The sequence below is a fragment of the Ylistrum balloti genome, unplaced genomic scaffold (genome assembly GCF_031769215.1).
Source record: "Ylistrum balloti isolate Yb309-2 unplaced genomic scaffold, AGI_CSIRO_Ybal_v1 Utg371114, whole genome shotgun sequence".
NCBI classification, from domain to species: Eukaryota; Metazoa; Mollusca; class Bivalvia; order Pectinida; family Pectinidae; genus Ylistrum; species Ylistrum balloti.
In genome coordinates, this window is record NW_026782612.1 from 327,186 (window position 1) to 346,017 (window position 18,832).

General features: G+C 33.9%; 1 protein-coding gene across 1 annotated transcript; it reads right to left on the minus strand.

The window, feature by feature from the left end:
* Positions 1-1,714: 1,714 nt before the first annotated feature.
* LOC132560785 (protein DDB_G0287365-like) lies at positions 1,715-18,536 on the minus strand. Its single transcript, XM_060225460.1, has 26 exons — positions 18,411-18,536; positions 17,488-17,707; positions 16,722-16,891; positions 16,417-16,561; positions 15,931-16,110; positions 15,169-15,387; positions 14,024-14,128; positions 13,509-13,681; positions 13,285-13,357; positions 12,755-12,891; positions 12,088-12,218; positions 11,704-11,773; positions 11,242-11,373; positions 10,844-10,976; positions 10,339-10,399; positions 9,490-9,525; positions 9,052-9,186; positions 8,306-8,489; positions 7,714-7,929; positions 7,087-7,289; positions 6,288-6,458; positions 4,909-5,068; positions 4,684-4,752; positions 4,041-4,134; positions 2,238-2,337; positions 1,715-1,775 (listed from the first exon to the last, which is right to left on the minus strand). Exons 1-26 carry the CDS (start codon positions 18,534-18,536, stop codon positions 1,715-1,717), a joined length of 3,504 nt encoding a protein of 1,167 aa, XP_060081443.1.
* Between the last annotated feature and the right edge of the window lie 296 nt (positions 18,537-18,832).

Consider the following 18,832-nt stretch of genomic DNA (forward strand, 5'->3'; position numbering starts at 1 on the left):
ATTCACAATAAACACAGACTATTTAATGGTTTCCCGTTTAATATCGTGTATATTTCACGCGTATGACAGAGTATCTATAGTTTCACGAGTGCGATTTAGTGACATTCACAATAAACACAGACTATTTAATGGTTTCCCGTTTAATATCGTGTATATTTCACGCGTATGACAGAGCATCTATAGTTTCACGAGTGCGATTTAGTGACATTCACAATAAACAGAGACTATTTAATGGTTTCCCGTTTAATATCGTGTATATTTCACGCGTATGACAGAGTATCTATAGTTTCACGAGTGCGATTTAGTGACATTCACAATAAACACAGACTATTTAATGGTTTCCCGTTTAATATCGTGTATATTTCACGCGTATGACAGAGCATCTATAGTTTCACGAGTGCGATTTAGTGACATTCACAATAAACACAGACTATTTAATGGTTTCCCGTTTAATATCGTGTATATTTCACGCGTATGACAGAGCATCTATAGTTTCACGAGTGCGATTTAGTGACATTCACAATAAACAGAGACTATTTAATGGTTTCCCGCTTAATATCGTGTATATTTCTCGCGTATGACAGAACATCTATAGTGTGATTTAGTGACATTCACAATAAACAGAGACTATTTAATGGTTTCCCGTTTAATATCGTGTATATTTCACGCGTATGACAGAGTATCTATAGTTTCACGAGTGCGATTTAGTGACATTCACAATAAACAGAGACTATTTAATGGTTTCCCGTTTAATATCGTGTATATTTCACGCGTATGACAGAGTATCTATAGTGTGGCTTAGTGTTATTGTCACTGGGGTTTTTATCTATCATCATTATTAGATTTTCTAGAGGAAGTCTTTTATTTCTTATTTCACTGATTTCTTCCTGAATTTTTCAAATGAGGAATAAGAGCAAGTATAAAAACACAAAATATTGACCCTAACATTTGTTCCACATCGAAATCTGCTCGGATAACAAACAAATTCAATATAGTGTGTTTGAGGACTTCGACTTAACACTTTATTTCATTTTTAAGCAGGATAATGTTGGGCATAACTCCATTCTCGATGTATTATTTGAGTATTTGTATTAAGATTTTAGGTAAAAACATGAAATAACTGCTGAGTTTGAGACTTTGTTGTTACTCTTGCAATAATTTCCCAGTTAAAATGACACAAGTTTAGTAACTTAGAAATAATGAAAACTGGTGTTTGATTAATTTGTTATGACATGGGATTTTTTGTTTGTTTGTTTTTTTTCTTTTTTTTTCTTTTGTATAAAAAAGAATAGGAACGGCAGTTGCACTAAGTTCCGTAAAATTCTTGCTTTGTAGTTGCAGTCTGGTTTATTGTTGCTTTACGACCTATTAACAGGAGCGGTAATTTACAAAGTTGCCAGGTTCCGGAAGAAAGAAGCCAAACTTTTCGGAGAAAAAACACCAACCTACAGCCAGCACCTGGGGACTGTCCCACGTAGGTCTCGAACCGCGACCCAGGACTAGCGTTGATGACGTCAGAAATCTTGACCACTCCGCTACCCCGAGTCCGAGTAAATCAAATTAGTCATTAAAACCAGTAAAACTCCCGATTTTTAAATAATCATATGACCAATTGTTCAACAATAGACGGAAGAATTTATTTTCAGTTTGTACAAGGTTTGAAAAAAGTACTGAATGAGATATCAGAAAAAAAGATTTACGAATTCCGTTTCGATCACAGCTGCAGTTTGCCGTCCACAAGAAGTTGTCGAATGTATGGTGACTGAACACTTTCTCTTAAAAATAAACAGAAATAATGAATTAATTAATTAAACCGATCATGATTAACTACAAGTTTATCATTAAAAAATGTGAATTTTGTGTGAAAACGAAAATGGTATTTTCTACTGTGACGAACGAAAACTTCTTTTGCCTACAAAATCCTTACCAACATTCACACTTACGGTTATTAAGGGTAAAACGTGATGCTTGAAAACAATGGCGCATCCACATTTGTCGTCACAACTAAATATTTTTTTTATAACAAAAACGTATACGCTTCATGAGATCTACTTGTTCTGCCCCACATATATACTTTTCATTTATTGTTTAACAAAGTTATGTCAAATCTGTCTAAAAACACACCCACGGTTCTGCATTGCCATTCAAACCTAGAGTTATCGTTCCTGACCCTTACTGTCGAGTAACGACATCACTGGACGAGGATTTACATTCACATTGGTGGGAAAGTCACTTACTGAACGCAATTCATTGTCTCCTCTCTCGGACCGAAACAACCCGCACCTCCGTGTCTCGGAATAGGATTATTACAAGTACGTGTTCTCACTGACATCATGTCTGGAAAAAGAGAATAATCATGTTTCCAAATTAGAATCAACAAGGACAGAAATGAATAAATATGATACCATTGAAAAAAGTCACACGCACGTGCAACGATATTAGGACCAGATGAGGGCAAGCCTCATCTCTTTCATCGACAGCACCAATAATGCTAACCTATATCAATGTTAATAATGTAACGATTCCGAAAATGAACACCGAGTCTGTATCAACGAAACCACCAGACATGCTAATCACCATTAAAATATCTGGTGTCATACTTAGTAAAGGCCAAGGAAATAGATCTGCTTAATTCTTTCTAAAGGGTTCAAACGAAATAATTAAATTACTTACACTGAAATTTAGTTTTAACATCTTGAATCGGTATTGTACAATTATCTAGTCCTTCCTACTCTTGGTGATATTATGAATTTGTTGATAAGATAAGATAAGATAAGATAGGATAAGATAGGATAAGATAAGATGATAAGATAAGATAGGATAAGATAGGATGAGATAAGATGATAAGATAAGATAGGATAAGGTAAGAAGATAAGATAAGATGATAAGACAGGATAAGATAGGATAAGACAGGATAAGATAAGATAGGATAAGACAGGATAAGATAAGATAGAATAAGATAAGATAAGACAGGATAAGACAGGATAAGATAAGATAAGACAGGATAAGACAGGATAAGATAAAATAAGACAGGATAAGATAAGACAGGATAAGATAAGATAAGACAGGATAAGATCAGACAAGACAGGATAAGATAAGACAGGATAAGATAAGACAGGATAAGATAAGACAGGATAAGATAAGACAGGATAAGATAAGATAAGACAGGATAAGATAAGATAAGACAGGATAAGATAAGACAGGATAAGATAAGACAGTATGAGATAAGATAAGACAGGATAAGATAAGACAGGATAAGATAAGATAAGACAGGATAAGATAAGATAAGACAGGATAAGACAGGATAAGATAAGACAGGATAAGACAGGATAAGATAAGATAGGATAAGAGAAGATAAGACAGGTTTTAATAAAATGTATAACTATTTGCATGAACATGTCTTTCTGTATTTTCTGAAGATATCTTTTCCATTTGATAATTGCAAAATATTGCAGGAAATTGTGACAAAAGATGTCTACTGAGTTTACTAAAATAAAATTCCGTTTGATTTAGGTTGTGTTCCATCATCTCGGTTAAGACAAAATTATAGCAGAAATATAACAGTTTGGAAATCTTTATTTGTAGAATTGTTTTGTCCTGTTAAACTGTATGTAAGATGTATATCTGTTGGTAGTGTAACTAGTATTGATTTGTGATATTCTTTGGATTTTTTTATGAAGCAATAAAACTATTAAGTTCTGTTTAAAAGTTTGAAGTTTTTGTTTTTTGGTTTTTTGGGGTTTTTTTTTGTTGTTGTTTTTGTTTTTTGTTTTGTTTTTTTTTTTTTTGTTTTTTTTTTTTGTTTTTTTTTTTGTTTTTTTTTTTGTTGTTGTTGTTGTTGATCTAATATCTTGGATGGAATCTTTGCGGAATAACATAAAAGATAAACATATTTACGAACAGAGAATTCCATATTGACTATAAATGACAGAAAAATCGAGTCTGTTCATTTTACTATTTATGACGATAACAGGAAGAAGTGTGGGGCTTAAAAATATGTTCATGCTCACTTTGAGTTGCTATAAAAAAATTGAACTTACCAGTCCTGCAGGCTCCCCATTCACTCCAGTCACCGTATCCACCATCAATAGCAACTCTACTTTTGAAAGGAACATTAGGCCCAGCTCCCCAGTCCTATAAATGAATAAATTATACTATACAGAGGACAGGAATTCTGAAAACATGTTGCGCTTTAGCTTTTTCGTATCAGTCATTCATCAGGTTTATATTTCACGTGATATATTTCAGACTTTAATCTTCCCTGTCATGTGAACATTTCGAAACTTATTGCATTATTGGGCTGCTCCACCTCCTCAAATAGATTTTGACTTTTCTTTCGATCACTTTGGATTTTTCTCTGTCGCCTCTTAGACTTCAAAGTTTAGACCCCTAGCATCAATATCGAGTCAAGTCCGGGAATGATGATGCAGTTTAAATCATTGTTTGTCTCTGTTCCATCTTACCCTAAACCTGTATTAAAATGCTAGTCGTTTCTGTGTCTTTTTTACCAGCATCTAATTTGTCAAATTGTCTGGTACTCTTTCAATTTGAAATTAGAATATGAATTGATAAGATTTTTTCTTGAATTAATCAACTAGATTGGTTATTTCAGGTCGTCAAGTATTTTCTTCGAGGCTATAAGCATTTAATCTGAATAGGAGAAATTGATTGTAGACATTTTACCGGTTCTGGGCCGTCGTAGTACTTGTCAAACGATAAGCTATCGTCACTCCTCTTTCTGGCGACGGACCTCTGTAATAGACAACAATAAGTAATGTAGATTGAACTGCATAACTTTATACTTTAAGAAAACGGCTAATTCCAAACCAATTATCTAACATTCTACTTAATGCAATAGTGTAACCATCAAATAAAACATCCGAGAGATCATGATTAGTTTTGAAATACCTTAGTCGGAGGAGTGGGCGTGTCCCTCTCTCTGCAATGGGCGGTGCTCATGTCTGTTGCGTTGACATAAACCCTGATAATGACGCATTTGTCTCCAGCACATGGATCGGTGTCGTCTGCCGTCCGCACTACATCCGTAAGTAACTTCACGTAAAGCATCCTGTAACACATTTCATAAAGATTAGAAGGTTTTAGGTTTGGACAGCAATCTTAGATGGTATAATTTTCCTGATCTCTCTGTAGCTCTAACTACGAATGTAACATGAATGTGTTTAAATGTGAACTATGTAACTACGTGTAAAATGGTTAAATTACAACAATGTAAAAAAAACCGACATATCAACATTATCTTAAATTATAACTCAAAGTCAAATAAACTTGAATGAAATACATACAAGAACAAAATAAAAAATAACAGATCCTCCCGCCACAGTACAAGGAAAATAACACCATGTATGTTCAGGAAGAGTATATTTGTTCTGCTTCATTGACAGCAGTCGGCAAGTAAATCGTGAATATTCCAAGGAATTAAATGTCTCGTTCCCAAATAAGGAACGAGAATGAAAACACCTGAACCAAAGGCATTGTTTCATCGAATTGGTGTTTTGATTGTGGTTAGAATTTTTTGACATATAAGTGTCTAGGATGGATGGATGGATGGATGGATGGATGAATGGATGGATGGATGAATGGATGGATGGATGGAAAGATGGATTGTGGATGGATTGATGGATGGATGGATGAATGAATGGATGGCTGGATGGATGGAGGAAGGATGGTGGATGGATGGATGGATGGATGGATGGATGGATGGATGGATGGATGGATGGATGGATGGAGGGTGGATGAATGGATGGATGAATGGAAGGATGGATGGATGGAAGGATGGATGGATGATGGATGTATGGATGTTGGATGGATGTATGGATGTTGGATGGATGGATGGATGGATGGATGAATGGATGGCTGGCTGGCTGGCTGGATGGATGGATGGATGGATGGATGGATGGATGAATGGATGGCTGGCTGGCTGGCTGGATGGATGGATGGATGGAGGGGTGGAAGATGGATGGTGGATGGATGGATGGATGATGGATGTATGGATGGATGGTTGGACGGATGGATGATGGATGGATGGATGGTTGGACGGATGGATGATGGATGGATGGATGGATGGTGGATGAAATGATGGATTAATGGATGGGCAAAATAAATTAATGTCTGTATACGACAGATATGTAAAGTAGTATGATTTTCTGTTTTAGTCTGATTATCAAGTTATTTTTTTTCTTTCTATAACTCAATTCTCATAACAGCGACAAATATATATATAAAAAACACCTCGACGATTATAACAGCAATTTGAGTACAATACTCACCCAGATGTTCTGTTACGGAAATATTTGCCTCCAACAGTGTCATCGTCTATATCCTGGACACTGTCCACTTCTGTCCATTGATTTATGCCAACGAATCGTTTAGGATACCATGTCTTTAGGTTAATTGTGGCATCCAGTGGTAGACATACACCAACACGAACAGGGTCACCTCTACCAAAGATCGAAACCAAGACATTCAAAAGTACAGGAAGTCTTCATAAATTACTTGAAATATAGACAGTATACGACACGTTGTAAGGTAATACAGTAAAAATTTGTACAAAAATCATGTATTATTTGTGTTTCCTTCTAGATCTCGTCAGTGATGCTGAAAGTTTTTAGCTTTGAAAATACAAAGGAAAAAAAAGGAAAATTTTATAAACCAGAATTGAAACTTAGAAAGTGGGAATTGAGGCACTAATACTATGATGCACAACATAGTCCTTATTTAGGAAAAATGAAAGCGAAATGAGCAAGAACTCGCATGGGAATATCCAATGTCTTGAACATGACATTTGGAAAAATAAGGTACTGGAAAGTAGACATTTACATTTGATCGTTAATATTTTAAACCAGATTTTTTATCAAATGTCGTACATTCTATTGTGATTTTTCTGAAAGTTCCACGATAAATAATTTCAAAGTTTTCTGTTTCTATTTCCAGATCGACCATTAAATCTTACGATGCAATGAATTCCCTGAATTAGAATACAGCAAACAAGTCTATACGATAGCTTTACTAAATCATCTCTAGGGTATGCACAAACATATCCATTTTGTCATTACAAAACGTACTCACTTTTCCTGATCCCTTGGAAGAAGTAAGAACTCAGATGGTGACTTGTCCGGCCAGTAGATGGAGTAACTGTACTTCCCACCACTTATAAGTGGGTATCCACGGAAATGAGGTATGGTAGATTGCCAAGGAGAATCAGGCAAATCATCCCGAACGAATATTGCTTTCCTGTCTTCTTTATCGGGCGATACGTCTTGACAGCGTAACTGTATCATGAATATAAAATTATTGTTTTTTTTGTTTTTTGTTTGTTTGTTTGTTTGTTTTTTTTTTAGATTTAAGTAATTTACTGACACCTTTCTATGCAACATCTCATCTTATTACAGCTCAGTAGTAGGCTGTTGATTAAGTTTCGAGGAGATTCAACGTCCTCACATCAGTCAGGGAGATATCTAATACATGTACAATGCATGCATAATTGAGAAGTACGTAATGCACGTGTTTAGCATTATGAGGGCGATCATTTTGTTTTCTGTTATAAATGTAATTCCATGTTCAATCAATCTGGATATAAGAATGAATTCCAAATAGTTGTCAAATATCTATCAACAATGTCGAATAGTTTTGCTCCAGAACATCTTAGGCTAGACATATATATATATGTTACTGCATTGTCATTAAAAACCATACCGTCATGTATTTATAAGGACATATCATCAGATTCCATGCTGACTTCATGGTGCATTCCGGCGTATTCATGAAGGAGAAAGGCCTCACGACTGTGCTCCAGGGCACTGTAGTAACAGACCCGTCCATATCTCTGAATGTTGCCGCTAGGTCGCCATCCAAATCACCATAGCCGTAAATACTACTATTTCCGTCATACACACGGTTTCCTGTGGTCAACTGTGGGGAAAATGTACCATTTGTAAATGTATTGTTCTCTATTTTTGATTATATTCAATATTAAATTCTTTAAAATGAATACACAAAGAAAAGATAGACCGTTTCCTAAATTCTAAGAAAATGTATCTTTGCAGCTAAAATTTTGTAAAAGTCTATTCTCATCGACTGATCACGGAAATTTCCATGCTCAACGTGGCTATGTTGAACTGGACAGATCTATATGATAAAACTGTGTTAAGTGATATAGTATTGCATGGTGTTTCACAACACTACGTGTATATACAATTGTAGTAATATGTACGTTCCTTAAATGTTGAGAAAGGAAAATAAATTGTTACAGTTTTGAAATAGCATCCAATCATTAATTAAAACTTACCCCGTCTGGAAACCCGAAGTGGATATTTTTTGCTCCATTTAAAGAGGAGCTGGACGCTGTGTTAAATCGCTTGAAACCTAAAGCCCCCGCTTTTCGGTATTCATTTGTTGTAAATTTGTCAAAGTAAGTATCAGAAATGAATACAGGTCCGTCATAGAAACCGAATCCTTGTAACGGTAAATTGCTACAATATTGGAAAATATTTTTAGGATTATTTCAACAGTCAATAGATATATGGGATGCGTTCTCAGTTCTTTTTTATCAATCGTATTTCATATATCTTGATATAAGTTGTTCTACATACAATACAAAACAAGAATAACTTTACATCTTGAAATTAACTATTTTAACAAGTTTTCACAATTCACATGGATATAATTTGTTCTTAACATTTGTTATTAAGGCAAGATATCTTATGATAGAAATTGTCATATTTTTTTCTTTTCACATTATTTTATATAACTCATATTTCACCTGCTTGATAATAACTATGATGCATATATTATCAGCATGCTAAAGTCTATCGTTGCGTAACGTCCTCTTAACAGCCAAAGTCATTTAAGGCCATGCCCGGTTGGGATGATGGATAAAAGCCAGAGTTCCCGACGAAAACTCCACCGCGGCCCCATAATGCTTATACGATGCTCTTTACTTCAGAAAGACAGACTAATCACACTTGGTGGCTTAATGATTTTTTTATTATGAACACAACAACCATTAACATTCACATACATATAATTACTTACTACTTATATTGGTGTGGTATAGATCGAGGTAAATTTTTCCAGCCGTCCTCACCGAAGGCTCGTGTCGGATCGCCAGTGTTTTTTGTCTCACCTATGATAACACTCTTCTCCACGAATTGCTCTTGTCTCGAATTTCTATGTAATAAGTAAATTAAAAACATTGACGGTAGTATATGCATTAATTCTAATATGAATATATTTTCAATGAATATTTTAATTTTTTTCTTTTTTTTCTTCATTTTTCCAATATAATCATCTTTTGTTGTTTTTTCCCATTTAACAGCAAATTATACCTCTAATCTGCAATATCTGGATATTGGTTGTATTATGTGTTTAATGAATGGACTGGTACAGTCATTGTATATTATCAAAACTTTACGTTTTCAAAGAGCAAACACGTTTTAGTCAAATTTAAATAATATAAAAAAGAATACCAACCTTGCAAAGAGCATAGATGTTAAACTTCCTCCAAGCCTTCAACCAAAAAGAAGTATTTTAAGTAAAAAAAAAATGATAATTAATTTCAAACCTTTTCTAAATCTAATTTCAAAATCTTTTAACATTTTCTAGTTTATCTGTCTATCTCGTTATAGTGTTCACTGCTAGATGTTCTTCATGGACAGTTAAAAATGGATTGTGTAATGTTTTGCCGTTCATGAAATTCATTTGTTTACATATCTTCATATTGTTATTATCTGTGATATTTAGCACCATACCTGGCGACATGTGTATTTAGAATGCTTATTTTCCTTTTCAAACAATAACACCTGACCAAAGGAATGTTGCTCGAAATTGAACTTCATATGCGCAATGTTTGCCCAAAATGAACCATTAAAACATTTTCAACAGCCATCTGCAGGACAAAACTTTATGAAGTGAAATGTTTGGAGATTTAAAACTTGTTTAAAGTGGAACAAGGATGTTATCCTTTATACTTTACGTAATGTCTTAAAAAAAACAATTCATTAGGAAACAATTTTCAACAGTCATCCATAGGGCAAGATACTGCAAATGTATCTTAGTTTGCATCTTGATTGATGATTGATAATTTTTGTAAAATCTTTATTATTGCAGGAAATGGGAATGTCCGTGTTCATTTTAAACTCATTACGATCCTCTCGAATGCATACCGGGTAATTATATCTTTTATTGATTAATAAAAAAACCTCAACCATAACATATCCAAACCAGTCCTGTCATACAGCTACAAATGAGGCGAGTACTTCACAAAATAGCAAGCAGTAGATTTGTTTAAAGTATTAAATAAAATGTGTAATGATAACTTACGATGCTTTAGAAAGCGTTATGTAACCGCCTCTTAACCACGCGTTATCTCTGTTGTGGTATGCTGTAAATAAAGACAAAATTCATTTCTATATAAAAGTTAATAAAAGTAAATAAACATATGCTAATATTATGAAATGCTACAGGCGTTAAAACAAGGAAAGAGACGATATTTTAGTAATAGATATTTCCTATTTTTCCTTTATGTCGTTCAACAGTTATTCATAAGAAAACATTTCGAAACCAGTTCATTTGATTTGAAACGACTTCATAGAAACATAGAATGTAATTCATGGTATTTGTTGTGATAAAACGGATGTTTTATAAAGGTTTATACTGTTTATTAAGTGAAACAGTAGTTTTATTTAATAAATTTAGAAAGACGTCATATAATTATTTAAATAGGGTAGAACTACAATATTCGACCCAAAGCTATTCATTGGAAATTCATCCAAACAAACAATACTGGTTAATACGCTTTGTACACCACACTTTCGTCATAACCTACCTGTGAGACGGTCAATGATAACATTCTTGTCAGCGGAATATCGATCAGAGGGGTCTACCTTTGGCTCGTACCTGTTACAAGAATCGATCTCTTCCGTAACCAAATCAATGCGGTCATCGATGAAGAGACCATTCTAGGATACATAGAAGTACGAGATTTACAGTGGTGAAATATAAAACATAAAAATATGAACTAATACTTATCAAGCTTAATTTTAGAATAACACTTAAAACGTATCATTTCATATAGGATTGCTTAATGATTTTTAAAATGTCTGTATGCTTTCAATTTAACACCATGAACATTTACAGAATTGAATTCAGTATTTATATATTTGGCGTGCTAGTTAACATTGAAAATGTATATCATACAGTTTTCTTTTCTTAGACTTTACTTACCTTGTTTGAATGGGCAACATTGTTGCTGAACTCAGTAATAGCAGTGTAACGAGCTTCATACATGTTCATAAATCCTTTGTCAGCAGATGGTCCAAGAGGCAAGTCAGGGAATATAAACCATATTCCCATATCCTACAAAAAATATAACAAAGCTGTCGTCAATTTTTTAATAGTTCTGGTTTATATGTCTGCTTTAGGAATAACATTTCAATGTTATATTTGTCTCGGCAGGTGCGTGCTTATTTTGGTTATTTTGGTTTTGTCTGAGAGACATCGTAGGGACAGTGCTAACTAGGATTTCCATCCGTCGCCCAAAGCTGTCAACATTTTATGCCCTCAATATCTCTTACACATCCTAGCTGGACAGCACAGCAGTATGATGCTGTTAAATCTAGTATTTGACTTTTCTCTATGTATGTTTAAGGTACTGTTTACGTGTGTGTCTTTCGGACAACGTTTTACCTTACTCCCTGCTGCAACATTATTCCGAAAGGTCGTCTGTGGATTTGTTATCCAGAAGGTGGTTGGTCGCCTGTAAAGCAACATGCAAATCATTTATTGTTATATACGTTGTTCAAACACTAGTCCGGAGTTCTGAAATTTAACTAGTTTAGCCAACATATGTTGACGAGTCATTGTTTCAGAACCAGGGTATTGGTGAAAATGAAGCAAGTTGCGTCTAACTGAAAGTGCATGGAAATTACGAAAACGTATTGAAGTACGGGGAAAGTACTTCTGTTTCGTAATTTCGATACATATTCAAACAATCTTGTTCTTCAGACAGATTCTAAACTTGTGTTTCATATTGAAAAAGTCAATTCCTTTGTTCTCTAAAGTAAACTGTACCTATCCAGCGGTATAAGACTTCCGTGTCTAGTACTTGCACCCAAATTTCCATCAAAAACAGTTCTCTTTTCCCCTCCATCTTCAAGGAAGTAACAATGTCCTAAAGACTCGTATGCCACGTTGTCCATCACCTTTTTTCAAATAAACAGATTAAACAATGTAGCATATTGTCACAATTATAGTATGATGATTATATGAAAACAATTTATTAACGAAAACAAACAACGATATGCTAGAAATAACACACTGAGCACTATATCCAACATTTGTATGCTTAAGAAAATCTATTCACTTCATATTAACTTCGAAACAAGTTTTTTTTTCAACATGTACTTATCACCTTTTCACACCCTTTTACTTGGATGAAAGCTCGCGAGATTTATTATATGAATCAGAGTACTTATTGAAATTCTACGTAGTTAACAATATTTCTGCGAACCAAGGATCGCCTAGGTGTGCTGTGAATGCATAACTATTTTACCACAGAAAACCCCATTATCAATTATTTCTAAGAAAAGTATAACAAATCTTTGATCCTCGGAGACGCTGGAGATTTCGTGATGAAATATCTACAACTTTACGTACTCCTACCAATTATCATTAGTAAGATTTTACAGCTTTTATAAAAAAGTGTTTTGCAATTTCGCACCATTAGTTATTTACATACCATCACACCATGTGTTCCATGAAGCGTGATACACCTTGCAAAGGTATGATGTATCACGTTGTCTTTGATATAGGGTGGATTAGGGTAGTCGTCTCCATCAACATCTTCACACATGTGGAAGTGAATGGGATAATGTCCTGCAATGGAGACATCATCACTCATTATCAAGGTTATGTCCCCTGATTGACACGTTTTGTATACTTTATAAGGGCAAATATTCACTTAAAGACTGATTAAAGCCATAGAACAAACTAGTAATATTTACAACCATCAATTCCAAGAAAAAAATAATCCGACAAGTTGACACTGCTGACAATCAACGCCTTAACAGCATTGTATTAGGTAAACTAAGTGTGTATTTGTTTGATAATTGCTGGTCAACTATGTCAATCTATAAAGACACAAAGTTTTCACACTCGGTGCCATTTCAAAACATTGGATTTTTAAAAAAACGAACAATGATAAAGTTCTAATTTACATATAAGTTTTTATTTTGCACACTGTTTATGTGGAATTATTTACGCCCTTACCGATGTCGGTTTGCTTGCCCATCCTCTGTAATTCAGCACCTTCAATGTGCACATTGCTAAAACCTTTCAGAATCTGGAACCAATAATAAGCATTATCTTTAAGAATATATGTTCTTACAATATTGTATTTAAAGTCATAATATAAATTCAATATATTTATTGTTTTCAATCTCTATGAATGCCAAGATATTGCCTGTGTGCTATTTACGCTTTCATACTAGTACCTTGATATGACCACCAAATGTATCGTAATTGTATGCTTTGCAATTTTCATTTGCAATTGGACAGTAACTATTCACAGCACCCTCTATGACGATGTTCCGCGACAGAAGCGCCACCTCTCCCCTCATATCAATGGTGGTATCTATTTCACCAAAATGCATAAACTTTGGTCGAACTAAAACGAAACAAGAGGCGATAAAGTAAACATGGTTAACAAAAACATTTTTTTTAAAAAAATAGTAAACACGTGCTGTATTGTAGTACATATCATGTATTTGTCACGAAACGTTTGGCTACAAAATGGCAAACAAATATTTTTTTTATGTAAATTGTGCCTTAAGCACGTTTCCTTTCATGTTAGAAACTACGAATATAGAGGGAAAACGATGTTGTTATTATAAGTATTTTATTTGTCTATCTAATTTCCTCGTCTTTTCTTTCCTTATACTAGAACGTGAGCAAAATTGTAATGAAACATTGTTATTCGTTTTTAGTGTTCTACGATTATAAAACTCACGTGATACTTTCACTTGTTTGTTTGTACAATCATCACAACTGAGAACTGTAGTTTCCTCGGCCTTTTCCATGTCGTAATCAGTAGATGTCAACAACAGTCGATCACCTGTGTTAAAATATATACTGTATAGTTAGTAAATTTCATGGGCCAAAATCTCAGCGATTTACTTTCAAAACATAAACAATGACATGAATTTCGAAATCTAGATCACTGCGGAAAAAAATAATTGTATATTCACGATAAAAGATTTCTGGGTTTTAATGTAAAGGGACATCTAACTCACTCATGTCTCAGTATTTTAAATTTTCGCGATCACGATAATGTACTGCGAAATATTATTCCCGCGAAATAACCGGCTATACACTATTCGTACACATTGCATATCTAGTTATGTTGTGTTAATTGATATTGTACACTGTAGTCAAGAACTGAATGCTAAAATTGACAAACAATTTAACTTGGGTAATTTAAAGCAAATGATGAACTGATGAACGTTTAAGATGAATTTCTACATATATTATTGTATAATGAGATATTGATTAATATCGACATTAGTAAAATACGTAAGTAAAATCATCATTTATTTTTTTTAATGATATAGCTTTACAACTTCAAAGTAATTTAGTTAATTATCAATACTTGAGCCTATTTACTGACAGTTTATTAAGTCCAATATTGTTGATTTTGTCTTCATATGAACCAATGTAAGATGAGAGAACAAAGTAACCATTATAAAGGTTGCTGAAACAATGTATATTATTATTTGTTATTTGCTGAGATGTCTACTTACAAAAGGTGAACATTGTAATATCTTGTTTGCTACCCACGTGGAACAATCAACTCATAAGAAATGGCGTCCAGGTGATACAACTACTTTTATTAATCACGACAGAAGAGCTACCGCTCAGGGTTATACTAAATAACCTACAGTAACACGTACCGGATTGATCCATATATCACAAACATTATGTGATTTTCTAAAATCTTACGAATCAAGTATTAATTTACATTAAGATGTTAGAACATGTTAGATTTTATTTACATAACATTACATTAAACCGTTCCAAATACGGAAGTCATTTCACAGTTTTTTAAGATGAAATTAGTATTCATATCTATATTACTGTGAGAGCGTTAGGTAATACCTTCTTTCCATGTAGTGACGTCATCAACTACATCTAAAACGATTGCACTTGCACTTTTTTGCACAACCTGAAACTCAATGAAATCATTCCATTTTGTAGGGACTGCATGCGTCCTGCTTGTAGCTATCATAACTAGGTCACCAACAGGCACAGAAGCTGTGGCAGTCTGTTTAAGATGACTCATTCGGGACAACGTCTCACAGGTAGAATCTGGGTAACCTGTTTCAAGTAAAATATACCTTGGAAACATGCACTTCATTTTTGAAATTTGCGTTCATAACAATATCGCAAATAAGACCATTATCATCACTGCTGAATCCTACAAAGAACAAAGAGGGATATAAAAAAAGCAGTGTGTATTTCTATCGGTTGTTACTTGCTTCTTCACAATGATGGGAAGACAAGGACCCGTATTCATGAAACCGTTCTCATGCTCAGGCATAAAATGTTGTGCTCAAGCCTTATGTCTTGTTTAAGTTAAAAATCAATAAATAAGGCTGATTTTGCCAAAGATTAAAAAAAATAGTTTGAAAGGACTTCAAGTCAAAGTTATAATCAATGTTTATATTTGACATTTGTATCATTTTATATGATTTAGGCGAGTTATGAAAAATTTCCTTGAGCAAAAAATCTATGCTTAAGCATGAGGATGGTTTCATGAATACGGGCCCTGGATACCGTATTCTTGTTAAACAGCTCATATGAATCACGTATCAATCCAATATAAAAATGATTACAAAATTTGTGTGAAGGGAATTATACCTCGTATAGTAGCAAGTGCGTAAGCGTCAAGCGGTCCTACTTTTCGTATCTTGCTTTCACCATTTGGGATGCCGGCAACTGATTCAATAGCGTCAAAAATCTTTGACAAGTCATGAGTCTGAGTGTTCGACACCAGTGTATGTTGTACTGCAATCAGGATCACTTTATCGTTTGGAGTCCCTGAAATTAATATCCTGGCTTTTCATTCATTCATTCATTCATTCGTTTATTCGCTCATGCATTTATTTATCACTTAATGCATTGCTTTTCGTAAAGTGATGAGTCATGCTGAACACAACCTACTTTTATTATTTGATCATTAGCTGTTTTAGTTTTATGTAAACTTTGAGCCTATTCAAATACGGCGTCCAGTTGGTCTATATCAATATAATTGAAAATAGTGTGGTTTGTCGATACTGGTAATCAACGTAATCGTTTTATACTTGGTCTTAACAATGTTGAACCATACAACAATAACAGCCTTACCCATAAGAAATTTGACAGCTTTGTTGATAATGAGTTCACTATCACCTATCATCTTGCTACTTGTAGAGAGGATTTCTAACCGGAATAAACTGCCATCTTGGTTAAACACGTACATTCCTAGTCCTTCACGATTCCGTCTCCTGGCCTTATCAGAAAAGGAAGATAAAGAAGATGTTTCATGTGCAAAATAGTACAATTTTGAAATGAAATCATATTCCATATTAGCAAAGATATAGTAGCCAATGCAAGCACAACGAAAAGGAATAATAGGAAAAACAGAAATCGCGTGGAGATTGCCGACTTACTACATCCAGACTGGTATACACAAGACCGTTTGTTTTGTCAAGACGAGGTACTGTTTTTGTCAATTTAGTCCATCCAAGTTTCTTCCTGCCATGAATCTCCAGTGTAGCTCCACTGGCAACCCCAATAAACTTTGCACCAAAGTTCGGCATAGAATATTCCTTTCGATCTCCTGCATTGAAAGATAATTGTGAAAAGTTCTTCATCGAAATAAAATATATTCCCAAATTTAATTTATTAGTAACATGATTTATACTTGTCAAGTGGTACTGTAAAATTATTGTTTTTCGTGGAGGATTTTTTTCACTGAACTCATGAATACTATAAATCAATGAATACGTCCACGGATGAATTACTTGCATTATCGTATAAATGGATTTCATGAGCAAGGTTATTCCACGAATACCGACGAAAATGTATACTATTAGAAAATCATAAAAATTTGAACTCATGAAAATATATGATTTTACAGTAAGTGACCTTCATATTTACACTCTCTTATTCCATTCCATCAACCAATATTGCTTTTCGTATGCTATAAACAGCTCTACAGACAAGTTTGCATATGAAAAGATATCACAGAGACATAAGGGTTTAGCATCTACAAGCACAGTAGAGCGAAATCAAAACCTAAACTATATCACACAGCTGTTTCTTCTAGGACTCGTCAACATTTTCAACTACATAAAAATGCATTCGTGAATTGAAATTAAATATACCGATCCCGATACATTCCGTCAACAAAGTAGAAATATAATCTTGACACACCTGTCAAAGTGATCCGAGCGTTTGCTTCAAATGGACATGTCTCAGATCCAACATGAAGGGCTCCTTTGACATGGATGTATTTTGTTATCACGTGATAGTCTCCGTTCGGACTCCAAACGAGGACAGCACCAGATTCTACCGTCAGACTTCTGAGTTCCGGAGGTGACATATCTAGTAACACGTTTCCATTGACTATCACCTCATCACCTGCCACTGGAACCTAAAACATTGACATAGTAAGAAACGACTTCCTAAAAGTCAACTAATATGACCCATAACTCTTAGACTTACTGCTTTTGTTATTTCCTTATTTATTTATTTATTCTTGTTTATTTTTTTTTAAATTTATTTTCATAAAGGCACAAAATAATTGATTATCTTTTTATCTTAATGAATATATTACAACACATGTTTAAGACTTGAAATTAAAAGTATTACAAGTCAATGTCTACGTTATTAAAGTAGAATTGAGATCAAAATTACTGTACCACAAAATTACACAAAAGGTATAAATTGTACGCTTATTTCTTACCTAATTAGGACGTCACTTTACAGAAAATCTCAGTTTGTACAATACACGTCATATTTTCACATAAAGTACATGCAATAACAACAGGTACAAATATCATATCATATAACCATATTAATGCTTAATAAACAAAATACAGAACACAAAGCAATAAAAAATGATAATAACAACAACGACAAAACAAAAAATGATTGGTTCCTACATTACTATCAATATTGTAATTGTAAACCTTATAAAATGTAACAATTTTATCGCGTCCATTTTCATCGTTTTCGTTTTAACTCGAACCAATTATCATTAATTAAATAGGCATGATTCAATTATTTCTGAATATATTTGTACGCTTACGGTTACTGAAATACCTAGTTAAAAATCTATTAAAATACTATCTCACTCTGTTGCCAGGCCATGTTGACGCTTCACTCCAGCTCATCAAGTTAACATCTTCATGAGGACATGGTAATGCTGACGTCACAGACCACGTGACCACTACTGCCCAAAGGTAATAGTTTGTACACATTTTCTATAGAATTACTGAAACAAGAAAGCAATGAGGGGAGATGAAAGGATCCCACGAGTAAACTGTACTGGTTATACAATAGCTAATATTGTAAGAATTTTGCTAGTGCAAGCAGGGTTACATTTTCTTTTTAAGTACTACGTACAAAGTTTATATAATACATATATATATATATATATATTGAAATTTCTATTCTAAATACTAATTCGTTTTTTCAGGAACAACCTGCAGAAATGGATATAGAAGTAAAACGATTTTATCACTATTACGTTTTTCAAGCAATGTCAACATCTAAC